Source organism: Adelges cooleyi, unplaced genomic scaffold, assembly GCF_023614345.1.
Source record: "Adelges cooleyi isolate 19-005CV unplaced genomic scaffold, UGA_ACOO_1.1 ACOO_flye_CR_arks_rails_tigmint_CR_PRNA_30, whole genome shotgun sequence".
Classification (NCBI taxonomy): Eukaryota; Metazoa; Arthropoda; class Insecta; order Hemiptera; family Adelgidae; genus Adelges; species Adelges cooleyi.
This window is the reverse complement of record NW_026095971.1, coordinates 8,842,753-8,868,780: the sequence shown is the minus strand read 5'-3', so window position 1 is coordinate 8,868,780 and position 26,028 is coordinate 8,842,753. Positions and strand designations below refer to the sequence as shown.

Genomic DNA, 26,028 nt, shown 5'->3' with positions numbered 1-26,028 from the left:
GACAAACCTCAGAAAAACCTATTCATACTGTTAAGGAGTAAGGGCTATTACTGTCTAAGCACTTAAGTTCTAAGGAATAATTGAATATATGAACAATTTTACAAAGTTGAAGTATTTGATGGATTTAAAGCTATGGGTTTTAGGGGTTCATCTTCATAATTATTTTAATTTAATGGCTAGTTCTCCAGCATTCCTAATAGTGCTATAAACAATAGTATTGAAAACAAATATAACAAAAATGAAATAATTTTCAAAACCATGTAAAATATTAACTTTAAATCAACTTGCAAGAATAAAATAAAAATATTTGATGTTATTTAATTGTATAGTGTTGGATTAGACACCCTATTGGTGGGAAGTTACTTTTTCAATATTATATATGGTATTTATATCATGATATATGTAAGAGCAGGTTGAGGTTGATATAGGTAGATTGAGATATTGAGATGTATATTGAGTAGTAGTCAGTTAGAACGGTAGACAAGATATGCATTGCAAAATATTGTTCTTTTGTTTAAATAATGTTCTAGTTTAATAAATGTATGTGTACTACAAGAAATTATAAACACAAGTCATATAATGTATTTATTAATATTATTCTTGATTAGAGAAATATTTATCAAGCGAAACATATGTAAATTAGTGTAATAGGAACTTAAAAATACCATCGAGTATAGTTGGTAAAGTTCCAAGATACTGATTGTCTTAGAAATGCCATACATAGCAGATGTTTCCCAAAACATAACCAGTTTTCTAATGTACTGAAATGTTGGCCAAATAAATACAGAAAAGTAACCACTGCTCGTGGTAAAAATCATCTACTCACACTAGTGATGGGAATCCGAAAATCCGGATTTTCACAAAAAACGCTATTTAAGCTACTTAAAAATCATAGTGTTAATTAATTTTACTATATAAAGCGCTGTACCTAATTAAAATATTTTTTGATAAATATGTGAAAATAAAACAAACCACCAAAGAAATTAACTGCTTTTGGATTTCAGATTTGTTGAAATCCGAAATCATTTTCCAGATAAAGTTAAGTTTTTAGGTACACACCTTTATATTGTAATAGTACTTAATATGTATACTATTTTCAAGTGGCTTAAAAAGCGTTTTTTTTTTGAAAAATCCGATTTTCGGATTCCCATCACTAACTCACACAAAAAACAAATAATAAATCAATATTCTGTGTACATATGGGTTTTATTGCTATACACTAATTACATTTTCATTGTTTTTAGTTATATTTTAATTCTAAACAATAATTATACAATGTATGTATACATATATATAGAAATGTATTACTTTATTCTAAACTATATTTTTATACAATTCTTATATACCTGATATAAAAGCAATCACCTAATATGTATATTTAAAAATTACAATATTTGGTTATGTAAGATATACAAGGTGTTACATGTATATAAACGTATGGGGTGCATTGTTAAACTGAAACTACTATGTTCACAGATTTAAAGACTAGGTTAAAATAATAAATGCTATACTGTAACAAAAAATGTACAATAAGTATAATAATAATACAATAAATAAAGTAACAAAATATATAAAAATGTTGAATGAATTACAACAATAGAAATAATACTTTCTTTAAAATAACAATAACATAAAAGTAAAAGATTGGTAGAAGACTTAGACATTAATCACGAAACAGATGTGGAATAGACAAAATACACTATTAACCCCTGGCGCAAGGTTGATTTATATTTTATTTAAGAGATATAATATACAGAACCAATCAGTTCTGAATCACATTTAGAATAGACTTACATTACATTAGTCATTTACTTAGATAATTTGAAGTAATAAAATCATGTTAATAATAATATTATATACATTCCTCTACTTTCATTTCCAATTTACTATTAATTAAAAAATATTACTACACTTTTTTAACAATGATCATACAATTTTATGCATATGTAGATTTCATTTGCTGTAAAGGTTTGAATACATTTACAGATTGTGTCAGCTACTTACATGTATGTTATATACAAAATTGCAATAAAAAAGTGAACAAAACGAACTAATTAAATTAAATGTTTAAAAGTCATAAGAAAAAAATGATTGCACAATATATGGTAGGTATATTTTTAAAAAAAGCATTTTAACTTATCACATTAGTTAACCCTACTTAAGCATAAAAATATATGTTATGTAATTTTGTGTTATTTACTAAAATATTTATTTAATTTTAATCATTCATGAAATTGATAATTGGAATTACCTATTATTCTAGACTAGGATATAACATAATATATACATTTTTTAGTTACATACTTTTGTTATACTTATTTACAAATTTCGCTGGCCACGATATAATTGTTTTGATTGTCGACATTAAAAAAAAACATGGGAGAACAGACATTTTACAATAAGTTATTAAATTGTTTGTAAATTAGACTAATTAAATGTTTATTTCATAGTAGACTCTAAACCCTATGTTTTAGTAATAATTTTGTACTACTGTTAAGTCCTTAATGTATTTTATAGTTCTATATATTGATAGAGATCAAAAACATTAATGAAAATAAATTGCATAGCATTTTAAAATTTAATACATTGAAATTATCAGTCTTAAAAAAAAAAATACTATATAACGATTTCAACCGAGCATCATGTAGGTGGAATTTATAACAAATCCAATTTAGTTATTCCAAACTATTGGGTAGTGCAAAATTATACTTATACATAACTAACATATAGAACATGTAATAAATTAAATTATTTGTGATTCATTTTTATTGATGTATAATAACATTTAAATACAGCTAAGTAGGTATAATACTCATAACCAAAATTCATAAATGATAACACATATTTTAAGAAATTTGCATTTTAAAGAAAATATACAATTAATATTACAAAACAATTTTGTTATAAAATTGTGAAGTCAAGTAAACAATATATGAACACTTTCTTATCAGATTCTTAAGAAAAATTTATAAAATTACTAAATAAAAAAAAATGTTATTTTCGTCCCCTTGATAAATTTTCTTGTTTATTCATCAATTATAAAACAATAAATTAAAATAATATTCTAATTATTGTTGAAAAAAAGTACCACTTTTGCTTAAAAATTAAACATAGTTGACCGGTACTTAAATTGTAGACTAAATTATACTTAACCTTTAGCCAAACTAGCAAGAACAGACAGACATTAGCAATATAAAAATCCGTAAAATATATTAAAAAAATAAATAATTAATATTAGTTTTTAAAACTAACATACATAACACATAGGCTATTATCAGAATTATCAGATAGATCTAGCTCTAAAATTATAAGTGAGTTTTTGAACTTTGAAAATAGTTGGAAAGGTCCAGTGTATTTAAAAAGCTCATCCAATTCTCAAACTACTTTAAAGGCATTCATTTTTATCAGAAAAAAATGTATGCATAATATTGTATATATAGGAAATAAAATAATGGATAGAGCTGAGCCTATTTATTCTATTTATTAAATTAAAGTGTACATTTATTTTATTAATGTCTGTATAGAATAAAAAGTACTAAAAAATTATAAAATGTATAAAAAAATAGTGTTTTAAATTTTTTATTTAAACTTGTCTAAATTACTGTTCTGTTTACAAACACCAGTCTTATCAGGTAGTGTCGCACTAGTTTTAAAAACCAATCCAAGCAAAATCTAGAAATGTAGTATAACGAAGGGGAAGGAGAGAAAAATGATAAAATACAGTTATTATAATGAAATAAACCACATGAGATTCATTAATGAAGAGATTTTTTTATCTGAGAATACAACTAATTGCCATTGGTATTTGTAGTGGACGTTAAAGGATCTGCTTCTTCTTGGATAAACATTTTACCAAACGGCTTCTTCAATTTTTTTATCAGATCATGAGTAGATTTATGAGTAGACCTCAGTGAAAGTGCCCATTCCTTTAGACCTATTTCATCCTATAATGTTAAGTATAAAGTATAAATGTGAAATACACACACTATATTAAAAAACACTATATTTTCATATAATTAATTACTTACACTATTGGTAAGAACTAGTTTGCCATCTTTACCATCTTTCATGCGGAGAACAATACACTGTTCATTTTTAACAATAACCAACTCTGGGCTAACTTCTAATACTTGATCTAATGTGATTACTTCTGTTTTAACTGAACCTGAATCAGAATGCAACTCTAACCGATTAGGGTAAAGCTTAGCATATCTTGTTTGCCACGCGGAAGCAAAAGGTCCACCAAGTTTCTTTATATATCCATGAAGTATACAGTCAGACTCTAAAAAAAAAGTTATATTAAGATAAACCTAACAGTAACCAAAGACAAAATAAATTCAAAAAAAACTTTCTTCAAAACATGCTTTCCTAAAAAATAGTAAAAAAGTGAACTAACAAGTAAAAAATAATTTTACTACAAGAATAATTCACTAATTAAGTAGCATATTTTATTTAAAATGTCAATTACTTTGAAAACAACTGAAAATTAACTACAATTTCAAGTAATGTTAAACATCTTTAATTTTTGACTAAAAAGAAAAGTGTAAGCCCTATTCAACAAAGTCCCTAATAAATTTATCAGATAATGTTTTATATTGTAAGTTTTTTTGTAATTTACATTTGGTTTAGTATTAGTTGTTGACACATACATTTCATAATACTTAACTCAATGAATGGTCCCTCTACGACATCGGGAAGTGGGGCAAATTAATTATGCAAGATTTAAAAAATACCAGTACAAACGTACATATTAACGAGTTAAGGAAAGGAAAAAAATGTAAAAACTGGCCTAGTGGGGTCAGGTAGGTCAGAGGTCTTCCGGAATTATTATAAACAAATTTGATAAAATCACCTTCAACATTTTATGGACAATAAATGTGTTTAAATTCTTTTCATTCAACATTTTTTTCAGGATTTTATCAATTAAAAATGGGTGTCTATAAGTTTTTAAATTATTTTTTGAAAGATCCCAAAAATTACTACTAAAAATCAAAAGAAAGAAAACATTTTAGCACCTGCTGGGGTATTTTTATAGTTTCTCACTATATTTAGTGGTACTATATCTAAAGATTATCTCATTTAAGCCTTGAAGTAATTAAGTTAAGTTGTGTCATAATTTTAATATGAAAATTTGTACATTTTTAAGGCGTTTTTATAAGAGTAGATACTTCATTCTTAAATCTTATACCATACCTTCTTCATTGTGCTCATTGAATTTTTTTTGTCGAGACTTTCTTTTTTGATCAGCTTTGTCAGCTTCTGTGTTGACAGTTTCAAAAACAGTTTCTGCTACTTCATTTTGCCACCTTTCAGATATAGTGATTGAAAAATTCTTATAAAGTTCTTGATCGGCATCAGTTAACTGAAATATGATGTCTTTTATTAGAAATATATTTTTTTCATTAAAGATAAAGTATTTATGTTTACTTTAATGCCTTTAGTGTCCTCTTCATCAAATGAGCCAATATCAAAAGCGTCAGCAGCATTGACTTCTCCTCTAGGAGGGATAAGAGGTGGAGTATATTTTTGCAAATAAACTTGTTGCCAGTCTAGACCAGCAAAGAATGCATGTTCCTTAAGTTCATCTGACCTGAACAAAATTATCAGGTTTATGAATAATACACCATAAGTATGCAATTTATCTTACCCCCTTCCTCGACATCCAATTCTTTCATTAATATCACGTTGTAAAAGACCTTCTAATAGATCTCTTAAGCTCTTAGAAAATGAATCTGGAAGTTCCACATTCTGTAACATAAACTGTTTTTACTAATTTAGATTAACAACATTGAAAATACTATTATCACAATTTGTACCTTGGGTATAAACTGGCAAAAATAAGTTTCTTTAGTAAATTTAGTTTCCAAAATGAAAACAATTTTAATATTATTCAAAATGGCATTTACAGGAGAATAGTGGGCATGAACTCCACTGCACGGGAGTACATAGGAACATGGATATGTCTTAATATACAAGTAATATAGGACCCTGGTACTTTTTGGTACTTTCTAATATCGAATGTTTTATCTCTAATCTCTTACCTCACCTTCAACTGGACTATCTCTTTACTCTAATCCATTATCTCTATTTTTTTTTATCAATTATCTCAAATCTTATATATATACTCGGTAACACTCCATGGTTGCACACACAGATTTTGATTGATTCCCAGTCCAATAACATATTGATGTTAAAATTGCAAACGTTTTTAGTTTTGTAAAAAATTTAATTCAATTTTATGAGAAATACAAATTTTTAAGCTCATATAAAATCTGAGATTGGCCATTTTAAACCCAAGATACAGAAACAGTGCCGCCGTAGGAGGTAGGTAAGGATGTTATTTGCCTAGGGCCTCACGGTTTTAAAAATTGTAACGAGTGAAAAGGGATGAGTAGATTTAACGTCACTTGAGTATCGTAATTAGGGAATTTCTTAAAGCAACGGAAATTGTAAAGACGGCACTGTACATAACAATTAAAAATATAATATAGATCATATGATTTTTTAGGAACCTAGTTAACAAAAAAAAAATATATTTATAAAAAACACAATATTAAAAAATAGTTTTTTTAAACTTCAAAAAAGCAGTATGTATAATATGTTAAGAGAACATAATATACATACCTATACATTTTTTTAAAAAAAAACATGGTAATATAAATCGATTTTTATAGAATTTTGGGATTTTTAGAGTAAAGACACCTAATATTAAACCTGAAAAGAATATGAATTTTCTGAGAGTTGTATGTAGGCAGATTTCCATCATATCACTTATTTAATAACAAAATTATGGCTATTTTAAAATATCCAAAAGGAAACTTTTTGGTTATTAAATATTAGAAAACCCATTCAATTTATCAAAAATCTGCCCTTATAAACATTTCTATGTGCATTCTGTAAGCCTAATGATGGGTAGTGCATAACTATGTTCAGTTAGAAAAAATATATAAAAACGTTATTATGATGGCTGCTGTAAAACTGATATAAAACGTATTACCAATAAAGAATCCGCAATATTTTACTAATAATGCTTTACACTTCAATTTTAGCCTACAACAATGATCTTATGAAAAATTGGATATACCGAACACCTTAATAGGAATACTACATCCTCTTAAAGCAATGAAGCATTCTGCACAATGCCATATAGAAGTGAGCAAAAAATGTCTCATTGCTCATTACAGATAAAGCTAATGAATAATAGCTATAACCAGGCCTGGTTTCATAAATGTATGATTGCAATGTTATAAAAAATCAGAGTAACTGGAAAATAATCAATATATAATTAAAAACTATTAAAACTCAAGTCTAAAGCATTTTAAAAATTGGTATCAATTTGATACTATGTATATCTAATATTATTCATAATATTACGTCTATACAATCACATTGCCCAATCAACCTGAATATAAGGCACAACACTGCTTGGAACCATTATTTTTACATTTTTTTAATCAAATGATATTGTGCATAATGCACAATTCTCCCTATTTGCCTTTAACACATTATAAAATATAAACAGGCCAATCCAATAGGCAGTAAAAATTTTGTTACATTATTAGAATAGATATGCTGGGGCTAGTCTGCAGGGGGGGAATTAGGAAATGGCGGGGTTTATCGTTATGCTATGAGACATGCCTCTCTGTTCACATTTTTTTATATTATCATTAATATTATTAATAAAGACTAAAGACTCGACGACTGGGCCATTGGCTAAACTATAGTTATTTGTTAATATTTCCGTTTTATTTTATTTCCAAGAATTCGTTATTATCATTCATAGACATTGTATCATCAGCCACCACAAAATAAACTAGTTATCATGGTTTGTTTCCTACTAATCTATGGTTTGTTTATTTCTGTTATGTTATTGTCTGGTTTGTTATTTATTACTTAAAGATCTTTCAAGTTATTATTACAAATAAATTATTTAAATATATGTCTAAATAATATTGAGCATAATAACAACTTTATTAGTCAGATTTTAAAAGATGGCATTTAAAACTACTTGTAAGAAAGAAAATAAAAGACCAACACTCATTTTAAATTTAATGACTAAAACAATTTAAAATGTTTGTTATTAAATTTTTTTTTTTTTTGTTAAATTAGTTTAAAAAAGTTTTTACTTTTTCTAATATATGTCAATTTTGTTTCCAGTTTTTGAAGATATCATTTTTACAGTATAGATAAATTAAAATAGACAAGGGGGTCAAGAAGGACGCAGCCCCCTGTCAAGGAAAGTAGTGCAATTTTTTATCAACGTACCCCCGACCTAAAGATCCACTCCTCCCCACTGAACAGAATACAATTTTTTTGGTATAGAATTAAAATTAAAGTATATTTTGACTCAAATTTAAAGAAGGAAAAGGAATGCAATTCCCTGATGTAACTATGACAAAAAACTATGGAAGAATAACAGTTGGGAATAAGAGTTATTTTTTGTTAGTGACCCTATTCAAGTATAAATGATTATTAAGGAGAGTGAAAATTAAGCTGTATAAAGTCTTAGTCAGACCTCTTGTACTTTATAGTACAGGAGGGGCTTTTATGGCATACATTTATGCCATTGAGGTAGCTTAGAAGTTTGAGCACTTAACAAGCAATGGAGGAGAGTCTCATTAGGACCCAAGTTTATATACAATGTTAAAAATATAATACTCAGCTTGAGTACTAATGCTTTCTAAAAAAAGAAAAGAAAAAATTAGTAAAAACTCAGTAGATAATAAGTGTAATACATTTTGGTTATATTTAAAAATTACATATATAGACACTCCCCCCCCCCACTTTTCTGACCAAAAGTAATATTAAATTAAAATTGATAAACTGCAATTTAAATTAATATATTAATAAAATGTTTTATACCAGATTATTTTAATAACACCCTACACTAATTTTCTTTTAAAATGTTTCCAACTTTTTTAATATTGCGAGAAAATATTAAAGAGATTTCATCAATAATTGATCCCCAACAAAAACCTGACAGTGAAAAAAGGCCAAGTTCCAGACCCCCTCCCAAAAATGTCAGCTTATCAAATAAATGATATCTATATTGTGGCCAAGTCTGCTATTTCTTTAGTTCATAACCAAACTTCACTCTTACTTTCATGAGAAATACTGCTGTTTTATTTGTATTGCTTAACACTTGGCCAGTTTCTGAATGAAACATAACCTTTCTGAATGAGGTATAAAACAGTCTTGGCCACAATGTAGATACCACTACTTTGATTGGTTGACACTTTTGAGTGGAGATCTGAACCTTTTTCTTTTTTTCTGAGTTCTCTTCTTCCCATCACCCACATAACTCCTAAGTGAGTACATTTGATAATGATGTTTCATTCATAAACTGGCCAAGTGTTAAGCAATACAAATAAAACAGCAGTGTTGCTCATAAACTTAGGAGTGAAGTTTGGTTATGAATTAAAGAAATAGCAGACTTGGCCACAATGTAGATATCACTACTTTGATAGGCTGATATTTTTGGGAGGGGGTCTGGAACTTGGCCTTTATTCACTGTTAGGTTTTTGTTGGGATATCATTCCTTTTTGTGGGCTTCAGTATAGTGGGTGACGTTTTTTTTTTACGAGGCATTGAATGCCTGTAACACATTGAATGTGTTATTAAATTAACTACGTAGATATATACAATATATATAATGTGTACATGTACATAAAACTACACAAGTAGCCACTATGCATAATGATTAATAAACCACAATAGTAATTAAATTAGTCATAATTAATATAGTGTAATTTAATTAATAAATTAGTGAAGCTAGAGTTTATACAAGTAGCCACTATAAATCTAGTTTAGTATTATAAACGTATAAACGAAACCTAAACGTTTAGGGGTACAATTACACTTTATAATAAACCACCTGACAAACGTAACAAGAACAAAGAACACTGCTACACTGCCATTACATGTGAACACGAATTAAGAAAGACACAAACTATGACCAAATGATGGCTGACTAGAGACGTGGGAATCAACAGCGCCCTGTACTGGCTGTAGCGCGGCAAAGGTCATTAAACCCCGCCTAGCGCATTCATTTTGAGAAAATTGCAATTTTCAGATTTTTCTCTTTACTTACACTATAAGACCCACCTATGTGCCAAATTTCACGTTTCTACCTATACTGGAAGTGTCTTATAATTTTGATGATGAGTGAGTGAGTCAGTAACAAAAATGCAAATTTTGAAATCCTCCCATTTTGAAAGGGCTGAATATTAAGGTCTCATATTTTTACAGTGCCCTAAGCTACACTAGTTTAATCTATGTTTAAAATTTCAAAATCATATCTTAAGAAGTAGCAAAGATATGAGAGTTAGAAATACCGGGTGAATTGGTTCGTGTAAAGATACACTGGCATTGCTAGAACTTGGCCGGCGCACTACCGTGCGCTCAGATATAGCCCCTAACAGTTATTGTTTATTAATTACCTAAAATATAAATTATAATAATTATCAAACGGTCCAAGCAAAAGGGCCAAAGGGTCAACCTCTTTGTTTATTAAAATTAATTTTTTTTAATTATAAAATGTAACTATTCAAGTTATTATTATTTTTTTTTTTATAAACAATTCAATAGCATTTAAAGTTAAATATACGCAGGTTCAAACTTAATAAATTAGCTATAATTCATATTTATCTAGTGTTTATGCCTTTTTGCCTTGGAAGAGTAGAATTAATGAAAAATAATAAGTATACATACCATTGTTAGAGTCATGCGATCTATTTCATGTTTATCTTTAGTTTTGTGCTGCCGAAAAGGGCTATGTCCTTTTAGTAGTTTATACAGCATACAACCAAAAGAAAACCAATCTGCACTTGAGTCATAAGATGTGCCTTTAGACAATACTTCAGGAGCCATATACCCATGAGTTCCTCTAAAAAAAAAAAAAATGTATTATTAAAATTGCTCTTTTCATTTTGACTTTTAATACTTACACGCTAGCATGAGGTTTTTTCTTAGAAAAATCACATGCTAAACCCAAGTCTGATATTCGAACATGACCATATTCATCTAATAATATGTTAGCAGGTTTCAGATCTCTGTACACAATAAACCTTCGGTGCATGTGCTCTAAACCTAGAGAACCAATTACATAATAGTAGAAATTTTTATTGTAATATGTAATTTGTATTTATTAAATTAAATTTACCTAATATTACTTCTGCAGCATAAAATTTCATGTCGAGTTCATTAAAAACTCCATGTTGTGCTAAATGATAATGTAGATCCCCACCATGCATCAGGTCTAATATGAAACAAAGTTTATCTGGCGTATGAAACGCATAAGTCATGCAAACAATAAAAGGACAATCAACCTAAAAAGTCCAAAGATATCAAAAGTGTGTTATACTCACATAAACACTAAAATGTTTTAAAAAATAAAAATCATATTTACCCCAGTACTGACTAGAGATAACATAATACGTTCATTTAAGGCAAGTGTTTCTCCCTGTTTCATTTTTATTCTTTTTTTATCAAGACATTTCATTGCATACATTTTGCCAGTATCTGCTTTTCGACAGCCATACACTTCTCCAAAACCACCCCTACCAATTATACGATGTACACTAAAATCATTCATTGTAAGCTGAAATCATAAATAATAATGTTTTAGTTTTGAATACTTGTAACAAATTACTGCTGCAAATTAAATCAATGTACTTACAGAAATATTAAGCTCTAGATTTTTCCACTGGCAAAACCTTGTATATTTATCACTATAAAAAAAGTTATAAAAGATATTTTACATTTAATATAATGAAATGTCATGATTTATACAAACCTTTCTAAAAATTTTTTAAAAGGTTCTTCTCGAAGGTGATTAAAAATTACTTTTATGTAAGGCTAAAAACAAAAAAATACATTGATCATTTTATAAAATTAATTTGTTTATTTAAAAATAAATGTATACTTCGAATAAGTTAACAGGCACTTCATTCTTCATTAAATATTTTTGAACATGGGCGACTGCATCTTTAGGATAATTCTAAACACAAAAATTAATAATAAATAATAAACAAAGGTGATTCAAAACATTTCATTTATTTACATGTGTATGTGACAAAAGTTCTTTCATTATGTAATTGTCATAGATGTCTCTTGCTAATTTTCGCCTTTCATCTACAGATTCTAACTTTTCATACCTTTTAATCTAAAACAAATATTATTATTAATTAATAACACATACTTATTTATTAAAATATAATCTAATTTTAGAGCTATAACAGTTTGAACTAGTTTGTTAATTATTATAAGTTATTATGTATTATAATAATTCCCAAATTATATTTTTGACAACTTTTTTTTAGTTGATGTAAGAAGAAAGTAAACAGAAAATATAACCCCAACCATCCCAATCCCATTCTGTTATTTTTTATTTTCTTTACTATTGACGTAAAATAATTTTTTTTTATTTCAGATAATAATAATTTTGTCAAAAACAATTTTAAAATAATAATTAGTTTATCAATTTATCATAAATAAATATACATATGTTTTCTCTTACTCCCAACATCGTTTTTATTAATTGAAAACAAGAAATGTACAAATTATCAGCCTTCTAGGTTAACCCTAAGTGGTTCCCCCATATAATTTAAACGTTAAAATTTATTTTTCATAAAAATGTAAGTAATTAAACTTATTAATATTTTATTTAGAAAAAATATTCTGAAAGCTGACACTCATCTTCAAAATGCCCAATAATTTAAAATTTTTCCCTTTTCTTAATTAATAACAGTCTGCGTAAATTAATATTATAATTATTTAAAAGTATGTGAATAAAAACCATCTAGGGGATGAGTAAATTGTTTTTTAGATATCAATATAAATTATACATACGTATACATACACACACACACACACATACACATAAAATTTTAATATAAAAAAACAATGTACTAAAATGTATAAAATGAGTTCATATTTAAAGTGTTCAAATGCCTAATTTATAATTCATACTATGTACATTGTACACACCAGGAAAAAAAACTAGAGTATTAAAGTATAATGATAGTAATTTGAAAGAATGGAAGAAGGGAGTAGTTATTGAGAATTTATAAGGAGACTTTACCGCTGTAAGTATGTTTAAAGTGTACAGAAGCCTCTTATTAAAGTTTTCATGAAGAGATGATGACAGGGATTGTTTCAAAACAACTCCACTTGACCAGAATATTCATCCTACTTTGATAATGAAAAAATTCACAATGAAATCCTTGTAAACACAGATTTACTTTTTACTATGTGTACTACCATTCTAAATAATGGTATGCTGTGGTTAATACCTAAGTATTGACAATAATTAATGCAACAATAGATACAAATATAACTTACATCTTAACCTTAAACTCTTCAATGTAAATATACAGATTAATAAGTATTACATTATTTTTTTAAAATGGTTTATTATTTGGTATATACAATTACAGGTATAATGAGTATATATGCTAAATTTGATTATAGTAACATGTTAGGCTTGAGTATGAAGCCACCCACCGACGACACTTCACTTAAATTTATTTAAAGAATATTTACAGTCTATGCTACAAGGCATAATAAGCAAATAGTTGAGTACACTCCCGTGAACGTAACTGGCATAGTACTTTTCGAAAATTCCAACCCTAACGGGGAACTCAAACACGAACTTAGTACTTAAAATACAAAATTCTTTTGTTGCTAACCCAAAATAAACACTTGGTTTATAACCATGGCGATTAGTCGATCTACATCTCAAGCACGAAAAAAAGGGCATTACGAGCTTCAGAAACGACAATTCTATGTACCACGATTCTAGGGACGCTTTTCACAATTGGAACTAGATCTGGGACTGGGATTGGGACCCTTGAGTAAGAGGAGGACATAATCAACAAAATGTAATGTACATATGTAGATAAAAAAAAAAAAGCTGAGACGAGGCATGCTAAAGCTTTACAATATACAGCCTGGAGAACTGACTTTTTTTTAATCTTATTTGTAATTATTTTACTCAGCCCTGGCAAACTAAATCTCGAGCAACACCGGGTCAGGACAGCTTGTTAATATATATACAGAAAAAAAACTGTGATATAATATGAAGAGGGCCATCCAATGATACAACCCAACGGGATTTATAAAATATCATATTATTAAATATTACTGTAAAGGCAACAATGTGCTTAAAATTGAATTTATAGTATAAGGTAGATACACAATTAGGGTAAAACGCATGTCTATAATAATTTTCTGTCATCATTAGTCATGTATCATAAATGATTAAACAGGGTGACCACGAAAACCATTTACATTTAAAAAAAAGCAAAATAATATTAATTTTTCAAAAAAAAATGTATTTAACTTATGTAATATGTTTGTGGGTGTATGCCATTTACTTCAAGTAGCAAAAATGAGATCAGTGATGTCCGTGTTCCATGAGGCAATTTGCTTGATCAACTTGCTGCAGAACTTGTTTACAGGTCACGTAATTTCAAGATTTGGAGATGTGCCCTGGCCTACTCGTTCTCCCGATCTAAGCATGTGGAATTGTTTTTGTGGGGTCATTTAAAGGAGAAAGTTTTTCAACATAAAAAACCTATATTTTGCCTTTTTTTTAATGTAAAGGGGTTTCGTGGTCACCCTGTATAATGAAAATGTTTTGACATCTGTTGATTGATGCAACCTGGAAACTTAATACAGACTAAAGAGCGATTTCTTCTTTTTTTTGGGCTTTTTCTTAATATAAATAAAGTTTAATTATAGATTTTTGAGAAAGTTGTAAATGTTTTTAGAGAAGGGAAGGTACAATCTAGATCTATTAAAGACTATCCTACGAGAGAATAGGCCTGCACAAAAACCAAAACAGAGAATTTATAAGGAAATTGGTTCAGTAGCTAGAATCATCCTGGGTTCAAACACAAAAGTACATCATAGTTAAAAAACAATACCTTTTCAGCTCCTCATCAAAGGTAAGAAAAATTTTGAAAATGAAAAAAATGTTAACAATACTAAGTAAAGTTTTAGATAGAAAAACACCCAAGTAGACTTTTGAAAACAAAGCATATTACAGTTGGATATTTTGTTAATCTAAAATTTAAAATAAGTATTCATTTTCTTATTTGTTGATCATCGGCTGGCACTACTGCTCTATTTTAATTTCTTTTAATGTGAAACTACTTTACAGAGGGTAAAAAAAAAATTATCGATTGTCAACGACAGATTTTATCGTCATGGAAGTAAATTTAATGAAAATGATTATTACTGTGTTCAATGGGCGAGTCAGGTGTATTTTGTGTGACTGGTTAACAGTTCAATTCCGGTAACGAATAAAAACTTTTTGCAGTATTAACATGGATATTTGGATGAATTTTTAATTGTATTTGTTACTTATTCAAATAGTTTTAATAAGTTTTACTTCATCTGCGTGTATTTGCAACACTCAGACTTCTTTTTTTAACCCTCATGCACCCGCACGACCACACTTCATGCCGCATATAACAATGAGTGAGGTTTTCCGGTGGAAGAAGCGGGTGCCCGAGGGTTAACAACACTGGCTGCTGTATTTATTATAATTATTTTTTCTTAAATTCATATTTTATAAATATTGTAATAGTATTTCTTAAAATAGTATTAATAATCTTAATATACTATCTTAGTTGTACTATATATATTTGATAGTGAGTTAATAGTTGTATTAACTATTTATTGCTAAGCCATAATATTCTTAAATATTAATAAATAGTAAATTAAAAAAGCTCTGCTAGAAATACATTTACTATATGACTTTATAATCACGAAAAGAACCTTTCTACAAGTACATTAATTACTTTATAAGGAGCTATAATTAATTAAAATGACATTGTCATATGTCACTAAAGTCAATTACCAGACTTTATACACTATTAACTATTATTATGATCATTATATACATATGAAAAAATTGCATTGTTGTTTAATAGCTATTATGATATTTTATGACTTATGAGAATAATGTGGATTTATATTCTTTAAAAATATCTAAAATATAATGGTAATATGTTCTTAAAAATTAGTTGTCTTCTGAATATTCTACTTAAATAAATTGAATTATTATTATATAAATAGCTTTTGTAAAATACGAATACATTTGCTTTCCTAAAATATTCTCTTATCTATTCACTTTAAGAAGGAACTTTGGTGACCAAACGGTTTGGTTCGGAAGCGTGGTGTAATAATATCACTGTGGAGATTTTTTCTTAAAGTGAATCGAGTATAAAATTAATTGTACAATTTTTTTTTTAGATAATAATATTTGGAACCAAAATCATACATAAAACAAACAACAAATAATTTTTACTTAATACTCAATATTATGACTTAAATATTTTTACTTTCAATATTATGTTTTACCTCATCATAAAAATTTATTTCTGGTATTTGCTCATCTTCTGGTAAATGCTCACAAAAATCTTTGAACAGCAAATAACCTAAAAGTTAAAAAACATACAAATATAAATAATTATTTAAACTATATTTATTTTATATCAATTTAAAATTTACCTAAAACTTGATTGAAAATTTTATCAAAATTCACCTCTTCTTTTTTTTCAAGATATTTGTGCATTACACTTCGAACACTGAAACATACAATTAATTACATTTGAAAATACATTGCAGCAAATGTATGCATTTTTACAAATTTGAAATACTCATACAGTTTTAATTACAGCTAAATTAATAACCTGTTATAAAATACTTCAATATAATCATATAAAGTCACAGAAAACATATCTTGCTAGACAAACATATTTGGTCTAAGTTTATGATTTTATTTAAATAGCATCTTCACTAATGTAAATAAATAAACTTAATGTAACACATCTTATAATAGTATGTTATACCAGATTTAGAAATACACTTTTAGGCTTTAAAATTATAAAACGGTTGAATCATGAATTATTGTTTCTGCCTTATATGATAGGCATATTTAAATTAACAAGAAGACTAAGTATATTTTGTAAGTCATACCATAATAATGTTTTAGTTTATAAAATAAAAAAAGAATACAAATTATAATGCATTGGATTTGTTTAAACAAAAACATTTGTAAGCTATATTGGACCTTGGATGCTAAAATCTTAACTATGTCTCTATTATCAATATGAAAATATTTGAAAGAGTATTTTTACTATTTAATTAATTATAAAAGATATCTTAAAAATGTCTGTTTTTAAAAATTTTGTATGAGAAAATTGCATTTCATAACTTTACTATTGAAATGAAATCGGCTGCACTCTTATATATTTTAGGACATTTACAACATTTGTACAATACTTGAAAACAAATTAATGATAAATTATGTCCAAACCTTTTTATCTTAAACATCTATTATATTTTTCTCACTTTTGATATAGATTTAATATGTATACAAGGCTTATAAATGGCTATATGAAAAACAGCAATCCAGATGTTAATGAATAAACAGTTTAAAAAATGAAAACATTCAAAAGCGGTTAGCAAAAATTATATGGCACAGACTATCTTTGTTTTTTTAACCACTGATTCTGTAATGGGTTTATCGAAAGTTTGTTAAAATCACTTTTTAACCAACACTTAAACACAACGTAATATCAAATAATTATCTCATTGCTGTCAATTACTTAATGTTATTTAAAAAAAATTTGAAAATTAAAAAAAAAAAATGGTAAAACATTAATTGTTACCTTCAACGTTTTGGACATTGGAACGAAAAATTATCCTTGAACTATAGCATATTTTAAATGAATTCTAATTAATTAATCAACGAAGTGGGCGTTTTTTATTTACAAAACTTAAAAAGATGTAAGAGACAATTGCATGTTATTATTTAACTATGGAAAAAAAATCGGCTACACTCCTATTAACTTAAGGATACATAATAAACATGTGTACAAACCTTAATAGACAATAGTACAAAATATTATATTATAATTAAAAATTTAAACAAATTAACAGTATCCAATTAAATTTTACTAAATTCTTAGACGATTAGTTATTTGAGAAACTTCTTCTCAGTTATCATGCACAGTGGTGCACATTTAATAATAGGGAGAGATATCCTACCAACATATATATGGTGGAAGTCTCTACGAAAAAATATGAGGGCTTTGTCGAATAACTAACATTTTTTAAGTTTGTATGATATAATATGATTTTCTTGAATATCAACTTCACCTATGGAAATAAATGAATAAACTTCTTATAATAACTTATAAAACATCTTATAATAGTATGTTTAAATACCAGATTTAGGAATACAATTTTAGGCTTTGGAATTGTAAAATGGACACATCATGAATCATTATTACTTACCTAAGCCATGGCATATAAATATAACCTGGTACCTATACCCTGTTCGCCAAGAGACCATGCCGCGATCCGTTGAAAATTGGCTATTCTGCGCATCCCCCGCACGGCACCCAGTGTGACTAGCGTGTCCCCAGAGTCCACCCTGCTGCCAGCCTTAGTCTTGCTGCTTAATCTACAGTCTACATGCGTAAACCCGGCATACTCTCTCAGCAAACAGGGTATAGTATAGGGATTTTAAGACCTAGGATGCCAAAATCGTAACTTTATCTCTATTAGCAACATGAACATATTTGAAAATGTATTTACTATTTAGCATTAAAATAACATGTTTTAGTAATTTTTGTATGAGAAAATTGCATTTCATAACTATACTATTGAAATGAAATCGGCTGCACTCTTATATATTTTAGGACATTTACAACATTTGTACAGTACTTGAGAACAAATGAGTGATAAATTGTGTCCAATCCTTGTACTTTTCACATAAAAAATAAATAAAATATAAACATGCCTGATAACATGATAGCTTAAAAAAACCAATAGGTAATACCATATTACAGTGTTCATCATAATATTATTTTATTAGATCATTGTTGAAACAAAGTAATCTTACTTATATCACTTAATAGTCGCTAACTTTTGTAAAACATTATTAAATACATTTAAATATGTTAATAAAATATAGCTAAACAAACTTCTAATTTCTTATTTATATAACATAAAATTACTACTAGATACAAGGTATTGTTTCAGAATTTTATATTATAGATTTTAAACAATGTACAAGAGTGTTATAAATTTTGGAAAGTTCAAATCATGTATGTATAGTCCATTCAAGATAAGAAACACGGTCAACGGTCATGTTGTCCATGTGTCTTATCGTCACCAATTATACTTATTAAGTTGAATAGAATATAGACATAAATCTTTATTCCTAATCAATATCAAAGTTCTTGAATAATTATAAACAAAATAATTAAGTTGACAGAAGTTTCTACTAAGTATAATTTATAGGTTTATTAACTAAATTGTATAATATATATTGTATATAATTGTATTCAGTCGAGTTGTGAGAAAATATTGTACAGAATAACAATTATTAGATAACTAGGTATCAACTAAAATACATCTTAGCTGTATTATAGGCTCTTTAAGAATAAACAAAGTAGAGAACAAAATATTTTCATATTTATACATCATAAGCGAATATCACACGAGTATATTACCTGGGATCTGGCAGCACAATTTTTTTACTGGCTCTGGCTGCCGGCGTGCACTTGCTCTTCTCCATGGCCATCAGGTAGCTGACGTCGGCCAACACGGCCTCTAAATCAGCCATGGTGCACGAAGAGGTGCTTACACGATTTGCGTTTTTAAACGATTTTAGGTAAACGTTTTGGCGACAATTAAAAGAACAACGCAAAATTACTTCACACTATTTCAAATAAATAATAAAACGTACTACGGCGAAAAGATCACCACTTCATACATACAACCTAGGCCAGCTCGATCGGCAGCCTAGACTTGATCGCAACCATTATCACTTGGCAGGCTTCGGCGCATTCATTATCACGACGGCGGCGGCCGCTGTACCATAATAACTGCAGTTGTCCTCGCGGCCGTCGTCGTCGTCGCCTGAGCAGCAGCCGTGGTCATCGGACATGACCGTTTAATTTTTGTCTCTTTTCCGTTTTCGCTTTATTGTTTTGTTACTCGCCCACGGCCGTCCGACGACGGTGACCCGAAAACAATAAAGTATATAATATTAATTGACGGTTTTTTCGGTTGCAACCGTAATCCGCTACGATGGTCGAAAAGGGCACCGACAAGCGGGGGACGTTCAACCGACGACAGCGTTACAGAAAACTAGGTCGTCCGCGAGCATTATTCTACACACACACATACGCGCGCGCGTATAAACACAACGTCGTCGTGATCGCAAGCGAGCAGATCGGACACTGGCTGCCGCCGACGGTCGACTGCGGGGCGCGGGCGGATTGCCTGACACTGTGGGGCGCGCGCGGTCACACGTCTGTCCGCGGTGGTCCCTTGATCGTTATCGCCCGTACAAGCGCTTCTGCCGTTGAAAATACACAGTGCCGTGTACTCTGCTGTGCGCCGTTTAGAAGTAACGATGATAATTAATAATAACGACGACTACGTAGTTGTATGAACGTCGTTGCTCACTGACTATTTGCTTAGCGTTCTGCTGCCACCAAGAAATCGACGGAAACGGATATTGATAACGATTTACGTACTGCGGGGTAGGGTACTTACGATTTCGGCCAGCAGACAGCACACTGCACAGTACAGTTGCGGCATTGAAATATTATAGCCGACCGTGTTGGGTGTCCTATAGCGCGAACGCAGACACGCGCAGTGCCGTCCGATTAGTGGACGAAAATGTTGACGATTCACGATACGTTGTAGTGGTTAGTAACAGCAATCAGTGCGCGGAGAAGCATTCGCAGATAATAATTTGAACAGCTTTGCGCGCACCAACGGCCTTATAATAAAATTCAAACTAAAAATTCTCCTACTTCTTTTTTATTTCCGCTCAAATTCTCACACTGGAACAATGACATTTTTTAACGAGGGCATTAATTGTTGAGCGTCCCCCATCATATTCATACAACTTGAATTTTTAAAGAAATATAAACAAATATTATTACTTATTAGATTAATAAATATTATATTTTCAATATTTTGTTTTCTGGAATGAACTAGTATATGTACGAACTCGGAACTATGGTAATTTCGGTTTCCCAGGTTATCCCGAAAATTGCGAAAATGGATTTTTTTTATGCTTTTGGTTGTGGTACTTAAAAACAATTGTGTCCATCAGATGTATCAAAGATTGAATATATTTAAATTTGATCCGTGTATCTACAATATTTATTTTCTGCTAATTAGCATACTTGGTAACGAGTACAAACGAGTCGAATAGGTTGCAAAATGGGACGTTATATTTTTAATTCTGATAGTTTGTTATATAATTTGTCCTAAAATAGTAACTAAGTAACCTGAGATTAAAACACAATTATATTTAATTTTTGACTTTTCATTTAAAGATAGAATTGTTATTATTCTGTAGCTTTATTTCGGCATAATTATTTTGAAAAATTAACATTATACTTTGGATTTTTAAGGTGTCCTTATTGAGGCTTAATAATACTTCTACAGTTGTTAAAAATATCTTGTTTAATAATAAATAAAAATATGTTCCTTACTATACAAATATTTGTTTAAGGATTAACAACGTGTTCTGGATATTGAATGTGTGGGTGTCGGGGTAACGCACCACAACGCGTATTAACTATTATTATACAATATAAATAGACCGCATAGTAGTATTTTTCATTTAAAAACAAATGTATACATATTTTTTTTTTGTGATCGACAACCAGTTTTAAAAAATTTGATTTATTACTTTTATGGTTATTAAAATAATTAGACAAGTATACTATGGTATACTATAGTATACCATAGTATAATTAATTTTATTAAGTTTAATTTTATAGTATACTATGACAATGACCACGGTTGTAGATAGACTGGTTGCGTATCGAGCACGATTAAAAATAACCCTTTTAAAGAATTAATTATCTTTAATCGTGGTATCGAGCTATGAAAAAGCGGCTACAAGACCTGTTCTTTTCTAAAAAGTGAGTGACTGTTAGCGCTTCTTGTGGAAAAATCGTGGAACTTATTATTTTTCTCTGAGGATCTATGTTATATTCAGCCGCTTATATGATATCAATCCGGTTATCAGTGCTGATAAATCGGTTGTTATCATAAACGTGAGTGATCACGATCACGATATCACGATCACGGTTATAGATATTAAAGATATTATCTTTAATCGTGGTTAATATCAAGGTTTATAGATAATAATATTATCTATAAACCTTGATTGAATGAGATCCTCAGTGAAAAATAATAAGTTCCACGATTTTTCCACAAGGAGCGCTAACAGTCACTCACTTTTTAGAAAAGAACACTCTTGTGGCCGCAGATAGAACATTGCGAGGTATAGGCCGATACGCAACCAGTCTATCTACAGCCATGACAATGACCAATTCATAGTTATATATAATATACTAGATTGCTAACTGTACATGCCACCAATAGAGAAGATTGAAGCAGCCACTTTCCGCCATTTCGGTGGGAATTAGAACCTTATCACGCGAGAATAATATGTTTATAACAATTACATATGTATATAATATTGATATAATTAAATATATAATAATAATATCTATGGATATATATTATATGCATTGATAAAACACATAAATCCCACCAGAATGGCGGACCGTCAGCTTCAATTCTTATTGCTAGTTAGCAATCTAGTTTATTATATATATCTGTGGACCAATATAAGTCAGTATCACTCAAAAGTGGACCGTGGTTTCATATTTCCCTAATACTGGTACACTGACGTCCGACCATACGTTTCGAACCCCTGATCTGTTCCGATGTGTGACGTCACGAAGTGTCAAGATGAACTGGACGAGTCCAGACGGGTCATAGATTAAATACATATGTACATATATATTTAATCTATGGCCGCTGAAAAAGGCCGACGTCATATTATGTTTGCGGCTGGGAGCCTTACTATAATTCCAGGAAAAAGCATGATAATTGTAGGTAATCCACGGTCTTATACGGTGTATTAGACCATAATGTAATTCTCAGAAACAAAATGTCGGACCCTTATCAGTCTCGGCCTAGGCTTCCCTTCTGGTTATTCTGATTTCTGTGATAACATTATCAAATTTAATATGTACATTTTTACATATATATTATTATTAATAATATTTATCCACCAATAGTCATAATACAAGTTTTCAAAGTAGGAGTACAGGTGTCAGGTCTGTGGTGAGTGGTCACGGATTTGAATCATAATATATTTATTACTTTCAGTTGATAGAAGTGTTTTATAAAATAAATTTCATTATTTTTAAAGTATATTATTTAGGTTTCAATCAAAATGGAAATTGACGAGGAAACTATTTTTGCAGAGGAAGAAGCGCCAACGATGTTTGAGAGTGTTTTGGGTAATTTTATTTTTATAAATATTCGAAACAATTTAACTAAATAATGTATTATACAAGGCCAACGTGTTATTCTTACGTCTTATAAAAAAACTTATAATTTAATTCTAAAATATTGTTTTAGGATTTATTGAAAACCAAGGATGGTACATATTAGGGTTCATTGCTCTATTTGCATATATTGTGACCAAGTTATGGCCTTATTATGAAAAATGGTCACTGCAAAGAAGGGAAACATCATATGAAGCAGAATTAAAGAAAAGTATTAGATTAGAAGCACAAATTAGCCAACTATTAGTGTATTGTCTACTATTGTATTAACATTTTATCATATATTAATTGTAGATCCTGATTTATATAAACAAAAGCAAGAAGAATTACAAAAAGCTAGAGCTAAATTTCAAGAGGATTATGAAAACAAGGCAAAAATTGCATTAGAAAAACAAAAAGAAGTAAGTAATTTAATATTTTGTATTTTTGCAAACTTATTTTGCAATATTTTAATATTGTTTTCCTTTAATTTAAACATCATATTGTCAGAGGTTTATAAGTTTAAAAATTATATTGGAACATAGGTAGTTAAAATATGAGCCTATATAATAAGATAGTTAGCAACCCACTAATCATGCTGGGAATGCTTTTATAGTCAACATGTTTAAATAGATAGTCTGGTATTATTTTTATAAATTTAATCATTATTATATTTGAGGAGCACATGAAGAAAAGTTTTGAGGTTGAAATTAAAAAAAAACATATTGGAACATAATTGTGACTGTGAAGAGAAGAACAGAATTATTTAGTTAATAAAATAGTTTATATTTACTAAATACGCTTTTTCTTATTTGTCCAGCTTTTTATTATAACAGTATAAATGTAAATGTTTTATTTTTTTAGAAAGAGCAAAAACTTCTTGTTGAAAAGCAAGCAAAGTTAAATAACACTGCAGCTGGATATACTTTAAACGATTCTGGAAAATCAAAACCTTATAAGCCAGGTAAAAGATTATATTGTATTAGATAGAAAGTTGAGACAAAATAAATTGGCAGTTTGTGACATTCAGTTGCAGTATTTGATAGTCGGAACTATATTTGTTTGGAAAAAGTTAAGTTTTGATAGCAAAGCTACCAAACCTAGAAGTCTGTTTGTTTTCAACAAAAAGTACAATTCATAATAAAATAATTTTACATGTACTTATTTACAATATATAAACATATTATTAGTGGAGTATCCCGAGGAAATTATTATTCCCTTTGAAAAGTGATTTGATTTGATATTATGAAATCAACTTAACACCTAGGTTATAGCTTAATATTGACCACTTAGAGATGAGGGTTTAATAAATTAAACCTATTGGAAAAAATTAACTAGTCACTGTAAGTTGTTTCCCTATTTTATATAGCTACACCATCTTTATTTCAGATTATTTTTACTCAGCTGTTTTCATATACCTACATGGAATAATTTAAAAATGGGATGTAATATTGATTTTAGTTTATTAAACTTATTTAAATTAAAACTAAAATGTAATGCAATGTAAAATATAAAAAGACTGTAAGGTTATGTATCTAAATAAAATGTATGAATGTTTTGACGTGCACATAAATCAGTTCAGTGAAATTATAGAATTATTGTAAAAACTAACCTATATTATATGTCAACATACAAGTTACCAAACTTTAAATTTTGTATACATAATTGCTTTTTAATTAAGTAGCCTGGTACAGTTGATTAGTGTTGAACATAGTCAAAAGAATCTACTATTTCACCGACTACTAAACCCTAAACAGTGGTTATCTATCTCAACCTTCCATCCTTTTACTTATTGTGGGTAGAGAGTATTAGAAATTGAAATTTTGAAATAAATTTAAGGTTTGTATATGCATTTCACACAACACGTATATCAATATGTATTATGTTATGTATATTTAATATTTATTGATATTAAACATTTTATTATTATTTACATTTTGTGTTCTTTAACCTATTAACGCCTGTAACTATTTTTTTTAAATTTTCGAGTCCCAAAAGGGACCACCGGGTGTTAATAGGTTAATTTCTTTATAAAATAGTATTTATATATATGTGTATGTTTTTTTTTTAGACTATAACCCATTAATGGGGTCCGGCCATGGTTCAAACTACAGACCACCCAGACGAAGTCGGTGTTCAGGTGGAGGTTGTGGATGAAGAAGAAAATATTTATATATTTACAAATAATTGACAATATAATAAATTTAAATTGTACCTACATTTTGTTAGATAACAAATAATAGTGAAATAACGTGATTAAATACTTTGAAAATTATAACTAGATTATTACTTAAATTATTAATACATTAAAAAATATATAAATTAGGTCTAAACCCAACTTATATTTTCTCGTGTTCTTAAACATTATGTAAAAAAATACTCTCTTTAAGAAAATAAGAATGAAAAAACTACCCTGTCTGCTGAGAGACCATGCCGCGATCCGACAAAAATTGGCCATTCTGCGCATCCCCCGCGCTGCACCCTGTGTGTTTAGCGTTTCCCCAGTGACCGCCCCGCCTGCCAGCCTATCCTCAGCTAGGTTGCTTGGTCGTCAGTCTTCGTGTGCAAACCTGGCATGTTTTCTTGACGGACAGGGTATACACATCAACCTCTATGTTTGACCAAGCTAAGTGTT

General features: G+C 28.9%; 2 protein-coding genes across 5 annotated transcripts; one reads left to right on the top strand and one right to left on the bottom strand.

The window, feature by feature from the left end:
• Window positions 1-1,295: 1,295 nt before the first annotated feature.
• Window positions 1,296-20,636, bottom strand: LOC126838134 (G protein-coupled receptor kinase 1). 2 transcript variants are annotated; one of them, XM_050572287.1, is made up of 16 exons: window positions 19,533-20,636; window positions 16,519-16,595; window positions 16,369-16,445; window positions 12,062-12,163; window positions 11,924-11,998; window positions 11,795-11,856; window positions 11,678-11,729; window positions 11,408-11,599; window positions 11,162-11,327; window positions 10,947-11,088; window positions 10,711-10,885; window positions 5,648-5,760; window positions 5,428-5,590; window positions 5,194-5,362; window positions 4,029-4,282; window positions 1,296-3,944 (listed from the first exon to the last, which is right to left on the bottom strand). In XM_050572287.1, exons 1-16 carry the CDS (start codon window positions 19,643-19,645, stop codon window positions 3,789-3,791), a joined length of 2,088 nt encoding a protein of 695 aa, XP_050428244.1. In that variant the 5' UTR covers window positions 19,646-20,636; the 3' UTR covers window positions 1,296-3,788. The 2 variants fall into 2 exon arrangements, with proteins under 2 accessions (XP_050428244.1, XP_050428245.1); XM_050572288.1 differs by having other exon boundaries at window positions 1,297-3,944; window positions 5,648-5,748.
• Window positions 20,637-22,856: 2,220 nt separating this feature from the next.
• Window positions 22,857-25,737, top strand: LOC126838139 (uncharacterized). 3 transcript variants are annotated; one of them, XM_050572299.1, is made up of 6 exons: window positions 22,857-22,952; window positions 23,288-23,366; window positions 23,488-23,625; window positions 23,709-23,815; window positions 24,258-24,357; window positions 25,465-25,737. In XM_050572299.1, exons 1-6 carry the CDS (start codon window positions 22,872-22,874, stop codon window positions 25,548-25,550), a joined length of 591 nt encoding a protein of 196 aa, XP_050428256.1. In that variant the 5' UTR covers window positions 22,857-22,871; the 3' UTR covers window positions 25,551-25,737. The 3 variants fall into 3 exon arrangements, with proteins under 3 accessions (XP_050428256.1, XP_050428257.1, XP_050428258.1); XM_050572300.1 differs by lacking the exon at window positions 22,857-22,952 and adding an exon at window positions 23,046-23,187 and having other exon boundaries at window positions 23,276-23,366; XM_050572301.1 differs by lacking the exon at window positions 22,857-22,952 and adding an exon at window positions 23,055-23,187.
• Window positions 25,738-26,028: the final 291 nt, after the last annotated feature.

Coding starts and splice junctions, on each gene's coding strand:
- LOC126838134 (XM_050572287.1), bottom strand. CDS start 19,645: ATGGCTGATTTAGAGGCCGTGTTGGCCGACGTCAGCTACCTGATGGCC. Junction 11,857..11,923: donor TGCCTGTTAACTTATTCGAA/GTATACATTTAT, acceptor TTTTGTTTTTAG/CCTTACATAAAAGTAATTTT. Junction 4,283..5,193: donor CAATGAGCACAATGAAGAAG/GTATGGTATAAG, acceptor CTTTTTTTTTAG/AGTCTGACTGTATACTTCAT.
- LOC126838139 (XM_050572299.1), top strand. CDS start 22,872: ATGGCCGCTGAAAAAGGCCGACGTCATATTATGTTTGCGGCTGGGAGC. Junction 23,367..23,487: donor GATGTTTGAGAGTGTTTTGG/GTAATTTTATTT, acceptor ATATTGTTTTAG/GATTTATTGAAAACCAAGGA. Junction 24,358..25,464: donor ATCAAAACCTTATAAGCCAG/GTAAAAGATTAT, acceptor TTTTTTTTTTAG/ACTATAACCCATTAATGGGG.